Source organism: Caretta caretta, chromosome 1 (assembly GCF_965140235.1).
Source record: "Caretta caretta isolate rCarCar2 chromosome 1, rCarCar1.hap1, whole genome shotgun sequence".
NCBI lineage: Eukaryota > Metazoa > Chordata > Testudines > Cheloniidae > Caretta > Caretta caretta.
The window spans coordinates 42,380-57,048 of record NC_134206.1 but is presented as its reverse complement, the minus strand read 5'-3'; the positions used below and the strand labels follow the sequence as shown (position 1 = coordinate 57,048).

Below are 14,669 nucleotides of genomic sequence, written 5' to 3'. Positions count from 1 at the left end.
TTTTCACAGGGATGCAGTGTCTAAGGAACACTCCTCCTGGTGCATGATGTGCTTGCTTTTAGACAATGGTGGGCCCCAAACCAAAATGGAGTCACATGTGCTAACTTTTCCTTAACACCTGAGCGCGCGGCTCCCTCCTCCCCCCTGGAAAGCGCTAAGTGCCACCAAACAGCTGTTTGGCGGCAGGAGGTGCCTGGAGGTAGGCAGAGGAGTGGGGATGTGGCACACTGGGGGAGGGAAAGGGGGGCGGTGTGGGAGGGGAGCTTGGCGGCTGCAGGAAATAACTCCAGAGACGCGGGGAGCTTGGTGGGCCACAGCAAATAACTCCGCGGGCCGTGTATTTGAGACCCCTGAGCTAGAGTCTACCAAAAAGAAGGTTAAGAGGTGACTTGATTACAGTTTGAGTACCTACACGGGAAACAAATATTTAATAATGGGCTTTTCAATCTAGCAGAGAAAAATGCAATATGATTCAATGGCTGGAAGTTGAAACTTGACAAATTCAGACAGTTAAGAAGGCATACATTTTTAAGGGTGCAAGTTGTTAATCATTGGAATAATTTACCAGGGTCATGGTGGATTCTCCATCACTGACAATTTTTAAATCAAGCTTGGCTGTTTTTCTAAAAGATCTACTCTAGGAATTATTTGGGGGAAAGTTCTCTGGCTTGTGCTATCCAGGTTATCAGACTAGATCACAATGGTCCCTTTTGGCCTTTTAATCTATGAAAGTCTTTAGAGCAGTTTGGGGTTGCTTTTGCACACAGGGAAAAACTTTAAAAAGCACCAAGAGGTTTTTAAAAGGCTGGGGTTTTTCTACAAAAACTTGTTACAGTATCTTCATTTCATTCCTTTGTTTAAGGAATGAGGTCTGGGGGATATGCAGTGCCAGTTCTAATTCTGTTATTGCAGGCAGGGGCATATTGCTTCAGCTACGACCAGTCCTTTGTCAAAAGATTGCTGTGCCTCACAGTGACTTAGAATAAAAAAGGTTCCTGGCCCAAGTCCATAAAGGCGCTGGCATTAGAAAAACTGTCATTGGTTCAGGAAAATGCATTCATTTTAACATATTATGATGCATCTAAAGGAGGGGTGGCCAACCTGAGCCTGACAAGGAGCCAGAATTTATCAATGTACATTGCCAAAGAGCCACAGTAATATGTAAAAAGAAAAGGAGTACTTGTGTACACAAGTACTCCTTTTTGCGAATACAGACTAACTCGGCTGCTACTCTGAAACCAGTAATATGTAATGATTATATATGTGTGTGTGTGTGTAGTGTGTGTGTATATATATATATATGTATATACATAATCATTATATAAGTTGATAATGTATATTTATTATACATTTATAATGTATAGTTAATGATAATAACAACAACTTAACCTCTAACTTAGTGGGATTTCTGGCAATCTTTGCTTTAGGTAATTCCCTTGAAGTTTGGTTTGTGTTCAGTTGTGCTAATACGCAGCAGTTCTCTTAAGTGGCTGTCTGTCAAAACGGGTCGGTGCTTGGATTTCACATGTCTGAGTGTCGAGAAAGCAGACTCACAAAGACAGGTCGAGGCAAACATCAAAATTAATTTCAGGGCTGCACCTCTGATGTTGGGGTATTTATCCTTTGGAACAGATTTCCAGAATGTAAGGGTCCCCTCTGTCTCCTGAACAGATTTCAATCTGTCATCTTCCAAAAGTTCTATTATTTTCATCTGGGATGTTGCTTCATCAGTGACTAAAGGGGGCTTCAGACAATTGGCTTCAGTATTAAAAGGATCAATCAGAAATCTGATTTGAGGTCTTTTCTGCTGCAAATCTGGGAATCTTTCCTCAAAACTGTCCTTAAGATCTTTAATCACGCTCGCATACCTAGTTGTGCTCAGTTTTAGGCATTCTCCTGCATCTTTTGATCTGGCTTGAAGTTGTGACATTGAGGGAAAGTGTGTCAGCTCTCCCTCAAGCATTTGTCTGTGAAACAACTGCGGTTTGTTCATGAACGCAAATACGCCTTGCACTAGATCAGACAGCAATCGGAATTTTTCCTTGTATGTCTACGTTTAGTTTATCCAAATGCACCAAATGCGAAGTCTAGAACCCCCCTTGGATTTGTAAACTCGTGTTGTATTCTGTGCTTCTCCTCCATAAACAATTTTACTGGTTCCAGAAGCTTGAAAAAACGGGAAATAACTTTACCTCTCGAGAGCCATCGAACTGCACAGTGAAATGGCAAATTGGCAGGGGAGTTGTCTTCATCCAGTTCTTCAATTAGATTTTGAAATAGTCTGTGATTGAGTGCATTTGAGAGAATGAATTTCACAATGTGTAAGACAGGTTTCATGATGTGATCAAATTTGAGATTTTTAGATACCAGTTGCTCCCAATGTATAATACAGTGAAATGTCCAAAATTCGGGAAAGCTCTTGTCTGACTTACAAAGCCCTACTAATCCATTCGCAGATCCCCATATGGACAGAGCCCTATCCGTTGCAATGGCAGTGAGTTTCTGTAAAGACAAGTGGCTGTTCGCAACTAACAACATCAGCGCCTCCCTTAGGGTATGTCCACGCTACGAAATTAGGTCAATTTTATAGAAGTCGGGTTTTTAGAAATCGTTTTTATATAGTCGATTGTGTGTGTCCCCACACAAAATGCTCTTAAGTGCATTAACTCAGCGGACTGCTTCCACAGTACTGAGGCTAGCGTCGACTTTCAGAGCGTTGCACTGTGGGTAGCTATCCCACAGTTCCTGCAGTCTCCGCCGCCCACTGGAATTCTGGGTTGAGATCCCAATGCCTAATGGGGCAAAAACATTGTCGTGGGTGGTTCTGGGTACATGTCGTCAGGCCCTCCCTCCGTGAAAGCAATGGCAGACAATCGTTTCGCCCCTTTTTTCCTGAGTTACCTGTGCAGACGCCATACCACAGCAAGCATGGAGCCCACTCAGCTCACTGTCACCATATGTCTCCTGGGTGCTGGCAGACGTGGCACTGCATTGCTAGAAGAAGAAGCAGCTCATTGCCTTGTGGCAGCAGACAGTGCAATAGGCCTGATAACCATCGTCGTCATGTCCGAGGTGCTCTTGGCCACCTCGGTAAGGTTGGTCAGGAGCGCCTGGGCAGACATGGGCGCAGGGACTAAAATAGGAGCGACTCGACTGGGACATTCTCTTGAGTCCTACCGGCAGTCATATTGCACCGTCTTCTGGTGAGCAGCCAGGAGATGAGGATGGCTAGCAGTCCTACTGCACCGTCTGCTGCCAGCCAAAGAAATAGACCAGATTTGTTTTGTATTCATTTGCTCCCCCCTCTCTCATAGAATCATAGAATATCAGGGTTGGAAGGGACCTCAGGAGGTCATCTAGTCCAATCCCCTGCTCAAAGCAGGACCAGTCCCCAACTAAATCATCCCAGCCAGGGCTTTGTCAAGCCTGACCTTAAAAACTTCTAAGGAAGGAGATTCCACCACCTCCCTAGGTAACGCATTCCAGTGTTTCACCACCCTCCTAGTGAAAAAGCTTTTCCTAATATCCAACCTAAATCTCCCCCACTGCAACTTGAGACCATTATTCCTTGTTCTGTCATCTGTTACCACTGAGAACAATCTAGAGCCATCCTCTTTGGAACCCCCTTTCAGGTAGTTGAAAGCAGCTATCAAATCCCCCCTCATTCTTCTCTTCCGTAGACTAAACAATCCCAGTTCCCTCAGCCTCTCCTCATAAGTCATGTGTTCCAGTCCCCTAATCATTTTTGTTGCCCTCCGCTGGACTCTTTCCAATTTTTCCACCTCCTTCTTGTAGTGTGGGGCCCAAAACTGGACACAGTACTCCAGATGAGGCCTCACCAATGTCGAACAGAGGGGAACAATCACGTCCCTCAATCTGCTGGCAGTGCCCCTACTTATACATCCCAAAATGCCGTTGGCCTTCTTGGCAACAAGGGCACACTGTTGACTCATATCCAGCTTCTCGTCCACTGTAACCCCTAGGTCCTTTTCTGCAGAACTGCTGCCAAGCCATTCGGTCCCTAGTTTGTAGTGGTGCATGGGATTCTTCCGTCCTAAGTGCAGGACTCTGCACTTGTCCTTGTTGAACCTCATCAGATTTCTTTTGGCCCAATCCTCTAATTTGTCTAGGGCCCTCTGTATCCTATCCGTACCCTCCAGCGTATCTACTTCTCCTCCCAGTTTAGTGTCATCTGCAAACTTGCTGAGGGTGCAATCCACACCATCCTCCAGATCATTTATGAAGATATTGAACAAAATCGGCCCCAGGACCTACCCTTGGGGCACTTCACTTGATACCAGCTGCCAACTAGACATGGAGCCATTGATCACTACCCGTTGAGCCCGACAATCTAGCCAACTTTCTATCCACCTTATAATTTCCCTCCCTCCCTCAGTGAAATCAATGGCTGACAATAGTTTTGGTGAGGTCTGTCAGGGGCACCTTGAAATTTGGAGTGGACAAATCTACTGTGGGGGCTGCTGTGATGCAAGTAGCCAACGCAATCAAACATCTGCTGATATCGAGGGTAGTGAGTCTGGGAAATGAGCAGGTCATAGTGGATGACTTAGCTGCAATGGAATTCCCTAACTGTGGTGGGGCCATAGACGGAACCCATATCCCTATCTTGGCCCCGGAGCACCAAGCCGGCGAGTACATAAACCACAAGGGGTACTTTTCAATAGTGCTGCAAGCACTGGTGGATCACAAGGGACATTTCACCAACATCAGCGTGGGATGGCCAGGAAAGGTACATGATGCTCGCATCTTCAGGAACTCTGGTCTGTTTCAAAAGCTGCAGGAAGGGACTTTCTTCCCAGACTGGAAAATAACCGTTGGGGATATTGAAATGCCTATAAGAAAAGGAGTACTTGTGGCACCTTTTAGAGACTAACAAATTTATTTGCGCATAAGCTTTTGTGAGCTACAGCTTTATCCTTGGGGACCCAGCCTACCCCTTAATGCCATGGCTCATGAAGCCATACACAGGTAGCCTGGACGGTAGTCAGGAGCTGTTCAACTACAGGCTGAGCAAGTGCAGAATGGTGGTAGAATGTGCATTTGGACGTTTAAAAGCACGCTGGTGCAGTTTACTGACTCGCTTAGACCTCAGCAAAACCAATATTCCCATTGTTATTACCGCTTGCTGTGCGCTCAGTAAGAGGAAGACGTTTATGGCGGGGTGGGAGGTTGAGGTAAATAGCCTAGCTGCTGGTTACGCGCAGCCAGACACCAGGGCGGTTAGAAGAGCACAGGAGGGCGCAGTGTGCATCAAAGAAGCTTTGAAAACCAGTTTCATGACCGGCCAAGCTACGGTGTGACAGTTCTGTTTGTTTCTCCTTGATGAAACCCCCACCTCCCCTTGGTTCACTCTACTTCCCTGTAAGCTAACCACCCTCCCCTCCCCCCTTCAATCACTGCTTGCAGAGGCAATAAAGTCATTGTTGCTTCACATTCATGCATTCTTTATTAATTCATCACACAAATAGGGGGATAACTGCCAAGGTAGCCCGGGAGGGGTGGTGGAGGAGGGAAGCACCGGGTGGGGTGGTGGAGGAGGCAAGGACAAGGCCACACAGCACTTCAAAACTTTAAAACTTATTGAATGCCAGCCTTCTGTTGCTTGGGTAATCCTCTGGGGTGGAGTGGCTGGGTGGCCGGAAGCCCCCCCCCCCCACCGCGTTCTTGGGCATCTGGGTGAGGAGGCTATGGAACCTGGGGAGGAGGGCAGTTGGTTACACAGGGTCTGTAGCGGTGATCTGTGCTCCAGCTGCCTTTCCTGCAGCTCAGCCATACACTGGAGCATGTTAGTTTGATCCTCCAGCAGCCTCAGCATTGAATCCTGCCTCCTCTCATCACGCTGCTGCCACCTATCAGCTTCAGTCCTCTCTTCAGCCCGCCACCTCTCCTCCCGATCATTTTGTGCTTTCCTGCACTCTGACATTGTCTGCCTCCACACATTCGTCTGTGCTCTGTCAGTGTGGGAGGAGAGCATGAGGTCAGAGAACATTTCATTGCGAGTGCTTTTTTTTCGCCTTCTAATCTTTGCTAGCCTCGGGGAAGGAGAAGATCCTGTGATCCTTGAAACACATGCAGCTGGTGGAGAAAAAAAAAAGGGACAGTGGTATTTAAAAAGACACATTTTATAGAACAATGGGTACACTCTTTCACGGTAAACCTTGCTGTTAACATTACATACATAGCACATGTGCTTTTGTTACAAGGTTGCATTTTGCCTCCCCCCGCTGCATGGCTAACCCCTCCCTCCTCCCCATGGCTAACAGCAGGGAACATTTCTGTTCAGCCACAGGCAAACAGCCCAGCAGGAACAGGCACCTCTGAATGTCCCCTTAAGAAAAGCACCCTGTTTCAACCAGGTGACCATGAATGATATCACTCTCCTGAGGATAACAAAGAGAGATAAAGAACGGATGTTGTTTGAACGCCAGCAAACATACGCTGGAGTGCTTTGTTCTGCAATGATTCCCAACTACGTGCTACTGGCTTGGCGTGCTAAAGTGTCCTACCATGGTGGACGGAAAAATGCTGCCCTCCCCAGAAATCTTTTGCAAAGGCTTTGGGAATACATCCAGGAGAGCTTTATGGAGATGTCCCTGGAGGATTTCCACTCTATCCCAAGACACGTTAACAGACTTTTCCAGTAGCTGTACTGGCCGCGAATGCCAGGGCAAATTAATCATTAAACATGCTTGCTTTTAAGTCATGTATACTATTTAAAAAGGTACACTCACCAGAGGTCCCTTCTCAGCGTGGCAGGTCTGGGAGGCAGGCTTGGGTGGGTTCGGGGGGTACTGGCTCCAGGTCCAGGGTGAGAAACAGTTCCTGGCTGTCGGAAAAACCAGTTTCTCCGCTTGCTTGCTGTGAGCTATCTACAACCTCATCAACATCATCTTCCTTGTCCCCAGAACCTGCTTCCATGTTGCCTCCCTCTCCATTGACGGAGTCAAAGCACACGGTTGGGGTAGTGGTGGCTGAACCCCCTAAAATGGCATGCAGCTCATCACAGAAGTGGCATGTTTGGGGCTCTGATCCGGAGCGGCCGTTTGCCTCTCTGGTTTTCTGATAGGCTTGCTTCAGCTCCTTAAGTTTCACTCGTCACTGTTTCGGGTCTCTGTTATGGCCTCTGTCCTTCGTGCCCTGGGAGATTTTGACAAATGTTTTGGCATTTCGAAAACTGGAATGGAGTTCTGATAGCACGGATTCCTCTCCCCGTACAGCGATCAGATCCTGTACCTCCCGTTCAGTCCATGCTGGAGCTCTTCTGCGATTCTGGGACTCCATCATGGTCATCTCTGCTGATGAGCTCTGCCCTCACTGCAGCTTGCAACACTGGCCAAACAGGAAATGAGATTCAAAAGTTCACTGGCCTTTTCCTGTCTACCTGGCCAGTGCATCTGAGTTGAGAGTGCTGTCCAGAGCGGTCACAATGGAGCACTCTGGGATAGCTCCCGGAGGCCAATACCATCAAATTGCGTCCACGCTACCCCAAATTTGACCCGACAAGGCCGATTTCAGTGCTTATCCCCTTGTCGGGGGTGGAGTAAAGAAATCGATTTTAAGAGCCCATTAAGTCAAAAAAAAGGGCTTTGTCATGTGGATGGGTGCAGAGTTAAATCGATTTAACGCTGCTAAATTCGACCTTAACTCCTAGTGTCGACTAGGGCTTAGATCTCGTCCATGAGTTCTGTCCTTTAGTGACACAATATTGAGGAGTTCTTCCCTTACAACACAATCGTCAGACACAGTGCAGACAAATACCAATAATAAGGTTAATCCGATGCATGGCACAACTTATCCAAAGCGATGCTCAAATACTCACACTGCTGAAGTTGCAAGTGCAGTTGCGATGTGATGTCACTGTTCAGTTCAGAGATTCTGCGTTCTATTGTGTGGCGTGAAAGCTGCAGGCTAGACATTTTCTTCTGTTGATTCTTGTTCTCTGGTGACAAGATTGAAATCACATCAGTGAGGCACATTTTTATAAGCTCTCCTTCAGAGTAGAGCTTTTTCGCACGGGCTATGTGCCAGGCCACATAATAGGGGGCTAACATTACAGTTTGCGATCGGTTGGCAAATCTGGTTAACAACTGGTCTCCTACATCTGTTTGTTTTTTCAAAGTTTTCAGTTTTAAAGTGCGGAGTTCAGAACCTTGTGGGAATTCTTGATCCATATGTGCATGGCTAGAAGTGAAATGATGCTGCAAGTTTGAAGATTTGAACTGAGAGATATGTCTGGCAAAGAAGACACATGGCCTTACCATTACGTTCAACGAAAAAGTACTTATTCTCCCATTCCTGTTGGAAGCCTTGATTTTTCATCTGTGTATTTTATTTTCTGTTTGCACTTGCTTTCCAGTGTTAGATGGTGTAAGAAAAATTTTGATTAAAAATTTCCACACCAGCTAGTCACCTTGTGCTTTATTCAAGTAGACACTGGTGCCAGCCAGGGGGTGCTGGACCCCTGGCTCTGTTCCAAGTCCCCATCCCCACCTCCACCCCGCCTCTTCCCGACCCTCCCCCAAGTGAGCCGTGTCCTCGCTGCTCCCCTATGCCCCTGAGCCTCCTGTGCATCGCAAAACAGCTGATCGCGGTGGGCGGGGGAGACAGGGAGGGAGGGGTGAGGCTGCACACTGCATCCTTGCTCCTCTTCCCTCCCACCCAGAGCCTCCTGAATGCCGTGAAACAGCTGATCGCAGTGGGCAGGAGGCATGGGGGAGGGAGGAGGAGGGACTGATCAGGGGGGCCGTCAGCAGGTGAGAGGCACTGGGGGAGGGAGGGGGAGCTGATAGGACTGCAGGTGGGTGCTGAGCACTCTCCATTCTTTCCCCAGAGTTGGCTCCTAGCAGGAGCCGCATATTATCTTCTGAAGAGCTGCAGGTTGGCCACCCCTGAAAAGAATATCTTCTGATTGGCTCAGACAAGAGGCGTGGGTTAGGTTGACTATCCTGGAATTGCTGGCATATGCCTAGAATCTCCCTCCAGCTGTCTAGTTCTACACCAGCTAGCAGGGACAGATTGAACAGACACTAGTGGAATTGCTAGACAGTTGCAAGCTCTCTTAGAAGTCTGGAGTACAAAGCATTCAGTCTTGTGGATATCATTTAGGTCCCCCATGACAACTGCGTTGCAGTGATCCAGGCAGAAGATGCATGTGTTGCCTATGTGTCCTTTCATGATCCAGCTTCTCTGTTCAGCTGACTGTGTCTTCTTTCTAGGCCAGAAGTACTTGTTTATCTATGGGGGCCGCTCTGCTGTGCAGCCTGTCCTGGGAGACTGGTCTTTCCTGCATTTGGAAGAGTTCTCCTGCAGAAAGGTAAGTACCCCCAAGACCTTGAGGAATAATGTCTGCCCTAGTTCTGTGACTGGGCACTCCAGTACTGTGAGCCCATTTTAATATTCCAGTGTTGCTGTGAGTTGAGGCAGCAGAGTAGATTGATTTAAATCACAGATTTTAATCATGATTTTAAACGGCAAAGATACTTTGATTTAAATAATCAATTTTAATCTTATTTTACATTTGTGTTTTTTAGTTATTTTCCTATAGAAAAGTTGATTCTCATTGTTGGTAAGCATTAAACCTTGTTATTTGCAACTGAATGTAGCATTTACCTTAAAAGTCAGTACTTCTCTGCTAACCAGGAGGATACACTACATCTGTACACATTTATTTAAGCAATTATATAACTTTACATGTATTCAGGCTCTTCTTTTTGACATTATTTTATGTTAGAAAATAGTGAATGACACTTATCTTATTTACTATATGATTTTGGTCAAGCTGCAATTGGAATTCAATTAAAAATGCACAAAAAGAGATTTTGTAATTTTTTTTTTATTAGTTGAATATGCTGGATCCATAAGGGAAAAAAGTGGGTTTATCAAAATGTCTTGCATTTAAAACTAACTGATATATTAAATAAGGGAAATATTGTCTGTAGTTACTGCATTTTGTAGGCCTTGCTGGAGACTTAGGCATATATAACAGTATGAACCAAAGGCTGTGAACCAGAGTAAGCCAGGCCTTGGCAAAATAACACCACACTAGCTAACAGCTAACACCAAGTAAACAAATTCCTTACTAGAGAGGGTGGTACAAAAACACACAGATGTGTCAAGTAACTTCATAAACACATTTTTAAGAGATGGCACAGGAACACACCAAACCCCCTATAAGATAAGGAGGGGATGACAGGATCATGGATAAGGATGTTTTGTTCAAACTAGCAGGTAACTAACAACATCTAAAGTGTGATATGTAATGTGTTTTTATCCGAGTTTGGAAGGAGAAGTCATAGGAGGGACAACTGGGACTGTGGGACCACTGTGACCCCTTAACTCTCTAATCTGGGTTGTCTCTCACAATGCCTTACTGATAGTAAGCAGCAAACCCCTCCAAGTGCTGTTACCACTGAGTACAGCCGCATGTGGAGCCCCACACCCAGCCAGATTGCATGAATGCTCCCAGAGCCACTCACTAATCACACAGAGAAAGGCACCAGCCAAATCCCCACAGCTCCCAGCCTTGTACCACTGGAATATGCTGTCTTGTACTGCTCAAGACACTTTCTTGAGCAATGCAAGTTTACTAATTTACCAAGCACTTCAGTCAAACTCACTGGTAATGATAAACATTAGAATAAATTTATTGGTTACAAAAGATGGATTTTAAACTGATGAAGTGAGCTGTAGCTCACGAAAGCTCATGCTCAAATAAATTGGTTAGTCTCTAAGGTGCCACAAGTACTCCTTTTCTTTTTGAAAAGTCAGAGTGGTTACCAAAAGAAAGTAAAAGACAAATGTGGTCTAAATTCTCAAGCTGATTAGACTAGACAATGTCTGGACTAAGCAGTTTTTCTCACACAACTGGATATTGCAGGTTGGTTACAGTCTTTCATATGCAGGCTTTCCCTTTTAGTCTCAGGACCAATCTCCTCAGCTCCAGCATTCTCATTGCCTTCAGCATGGGAGGGATTGGAGAAAGGAGAAATCACATGTCCTCTGTCCCCTATTTTATATCCTCAGTCCATGTGCTTGGAGAACACAAGTCCAGGCATGTCTGGTGGGCATTGCTGAGTCACCAGGCAAGGTTTACCAATTCCCCCGGTATGGTTTTGTGCAAGTGAGTCATTGAATTGTAGCTCCCTTACTGGACAATGGCTGTTGGTGGTTGTTCGACACCCATCCAGGCATTGGTTACCTCCCTTGTTGTCTCTGGGGAGCTAATATCTGGGTGATTCCCCAACTCACAGCATATTTTAGTGACAACCATACAGCACAATCTCATAACTTCATATGTGTTAATGATAACACACATTTAGGTAGAACAATGGGTTTCAGCAGTTCATAACCTTTTCCATGATACTTTACATGGCATGCTTTATGTGAAATATCACAGTTATATACAAATGATGAATATGGGGGTTACAGGGTGCTCCCCCGAGGTATAGTGTCACACATACCCAATTCCTTCAGCCTTTGCTCATATAGCTTGCATTCCATCTCTTTAATCATCTTTGCCGTTCCCCTCTGGATCCTTTCTAGTTTTGCTACCTCCTTTCTATACATTGGTGCCCAAAACTGGATGGACTACTCCAGCTGAGGCCTAATCAGTGCTGAGTACAGCGGTGCTATCACCTCCCATGACTTCCATGCTATGCCTCCTTTAATGCAACCTAAAATTGCATTTGCTTTCAACAGCATCGCATTGCTGACTCGTGTTGAGGTTGGGGAAAAGCCGACAGGTGCAGAGGAGCATGTGGTTCCCACAGAGACATCCGTTAGGGGAGGATCTATTAATGGAGATTCTCTATGTCCTAGAAAGAAGGAGAGGATGGAAGGTAATAAAGTAAAGCTAGGATCTGATGAGAAACAGTCAAATGAAAAAAAGTCCCATTCAATTACATCATGTAATGGCAGAGAGCTAAAAAGTGACAAGTTTTTAAATTGTTTATATGCCAATGCTAGAAGTCTAACTAATAAGATGGGTGAATTAGAGTGCCTTGTATTAAAGGAGGATATTGATACAATAGGCATCACAGAAACTTGGTGGAATGAGGATAATCAATGGGACACAGTAATACCAGGGTACAAAATATATCGGAAGGACAGAACAGGTTGTGCTGGTGGGGGAGTGGCACTATATGTGAAAGAAAGCATAGAAGCAAATGAAGTAAAAATATTAAATGAACCGAACTGTACTAGAAAATCTCTATGGATAGTGATTCCATGCTTGAATAATAAGAATATAGCAGTGGGGATATATTACTGACCACCCGACCAGGATGGTGATAGTGATTGTGAAATGCGCAGAGATTAGAGAGACTCCTAAAATAAAAAACACAATAATAATGGGGGATTTCAACTATCCCCATATTGACTGGCTACATGTGACCTCAGAATGGGATGCAGAGATAAAGTTTCTTGACACCTTAAATGACTGCTTCTTGGAGCAGCTAGTCCTGGAACCAACAAGAGGAGAGGCAATTCTTGATTTAGTCCTAAGTGGAGCACAGGATCTGGTCCAAGAGGTGAATATAGCTGGACTGCTTGGCAATAGTGACCATAATATAATTAAATTTAACATCCCTGTGGCGGGGAAAACATCACAGCAGCCCAACAATGTAGCATTTAATTTCAGAAAGGGGAACTACAAATGGACATGTTGTTCCTTGTCTTTAGCAAAGCTTTTGACACGGTCTCCCTCAATATTCTTGCCAGCAAGTTAAAGAAGTATGGGCTGGATGAATGGACTATAAGGTGGATAGAAAGTTGGCTAAATTGTCAGGCTCAACGGGTAGTGATCAATGGCTCCATGTCTAGTTGGCAGCTGGTATCAAGTGAAGTGCCCCAAGGGTCGGTCCTGGGGCCGATTTTGTTCAATATCTTCGTAAGTGATCTGGAGGATGGTGTGGATTGCACCCTCAGCAAGTTTGCAGATGACACTAAACTGGGAGGAGAGGTAGATACGCTGGAGGGTAGGGATAGGATACAGAGGGCCCTAGACAAATTAGAGGATTGGGCAAAAGAAATCTGATGAGGTTCAACAAGGACAAGTGCAGAGTCCTGCACTTAGGACAGAAGAATCCCATGCACCGCTACAGACTAGGGATCGAATGGCTTGGCAGCAGTTCTGCAGAAAAGGTCCTAGGGGTTACAGTGGACAAGAAGCTGGATATGAGTCAGCAGGGTGCCCTTGTTGCCAAGAAGGCCAATGGCATTTTGGGATGTATAAGTAGGGGCACTGCCAGCAGATCGGGGGACGTGATCGTTCCCCTCTATTCGACATTGGTGAGGCCTCATCTGGAGTACTGTGTCCAGTTTTGGGCCCCACACTACAAGAAGGAGGTGGAAAAATTGGAAAGAGTCCAGCGGAGGGCAACAAAAATGATTAGGGGACTGGAACACATGACTTATGAGGAGAGGCTGAGGGAACTCGGATTGTTTAGTCTGCGGAAGAGAAGAATGAGGGGGGATTTGATAGCTGCTTTCAACTACCTGAAAGGAGGTTCCAAAGAGGATGGATCTAGACTGTTCTCAGTGGTAACAGATGACAGAACAAGGAATAATGGTCTCAAGTTGCAGTGGGGGAGATTTAGGTTGGATATTAGGAAAAGCTTTTTCACTAGGAGGGTGGTGAAACACTGGAATGCATTACCTAGGGAGGTGGTGGAATCTCCTTCCTTAGAAGTTTTTAAGGTCAGGCTTGACAAAGCCCTGGCTGGGATGATTTAGTTGGGGATTGGTCCTGCTTTGAGCAGGGGGTTGGGCTAGATGACCTCCTGAGGTCCCTTCCAACCCTGATAGTCTACGATTCTATGATACACAAAAATGAGGTTAATTAAACAGAAATTAAAAGGTACAGCACCAAAAGTGAAATTCCTGCAAGCTGCATAGAAACTTTTTAAAGACACCATAATAGAGGCTTGACTTAAATGTTTACCCCAAATTAAAAAACATAGTAAGAGAACTGAAAAAGTGCCACTCTAGCTAAACAACAAAGTAAAATAAGCAGAGAGAGGCAAAAAGGCATCCTTTAAAAAGTAGAAGTTAAATCCTAGTGAGGAAAATAAAAAGGAACATAAACTCTGGCAAATGAAGTGTAAAAATATAATTAAGAAGGCCAAAAAAAGAATTTGAAGAACAGCTAGCCAAAGACTCAAAAAGTAATAGAAAAAATTTTTTTTAAGTACATCAGAAGCAGAAAGCCTGCTAAACAACCCGCGGCGCCACTTGATGATCAAGATGGTTGTGACGAAGTGGGACTGTTCTTAATGTTTCCTCTGAATACTGTAGGGGTGCCTCAGTTTCTCCTGTGCATTTCTTAAGCCTCTAGGTGGTGGGATAAGGGGGCGTCATTGTTGCAGAGCAAAGGGCCAGTGTACATAAATGGCCGTCACACTGTCTCCTGGCAACTGATGGCCTGGGCTATTCCCCCCTGCAAGGTGTTAGCTAAAGGGGTTGGAGAACAAAGGAATCAGGTGACCTCCTGACCCGGGAAAGGGACAAAGCCCAGAGGGCTGTGGAAAGTGCACGGAGGGGCAGAGGAAGCTGAATGCTCCAAGGTCAGACCCAGGAAGGTGAAAGCTGTGTGTGAGCTTTTTGCCCTGCAGACAGTCTGCTCACAAAGAGGAGACTTCCCCAGAGTCCTG

General features: G+C 45.6%; 1 protein-coding gene across 7 annotated transcripts in view; it reads left to right on the top strand.

Annotated features, from left to right (window-relative positions):
- LCMT2 (leucine carboxyl methyltransferase 2) overlaps window positions 1–14,669 on the top strand; it is a 79,313-nt gene that overhangs the window by 39,138 nt on the left and 25,506 nt on the right. For all 7 annotated transcript variants that reach the window (XM_075125413.1, XM_075125397.1, XM_048837650.2 and 4 more), the window contains one exon: window positions 9,237–9,334. In XM_075125413.1, the coding sequence (XP_074981514.1) occupies window positions 9,237–9,334 (98 nt within the window). The remainder of the gene's footprint in view (window positions 1–9,236; window positions 9,335–14,669) is intronic.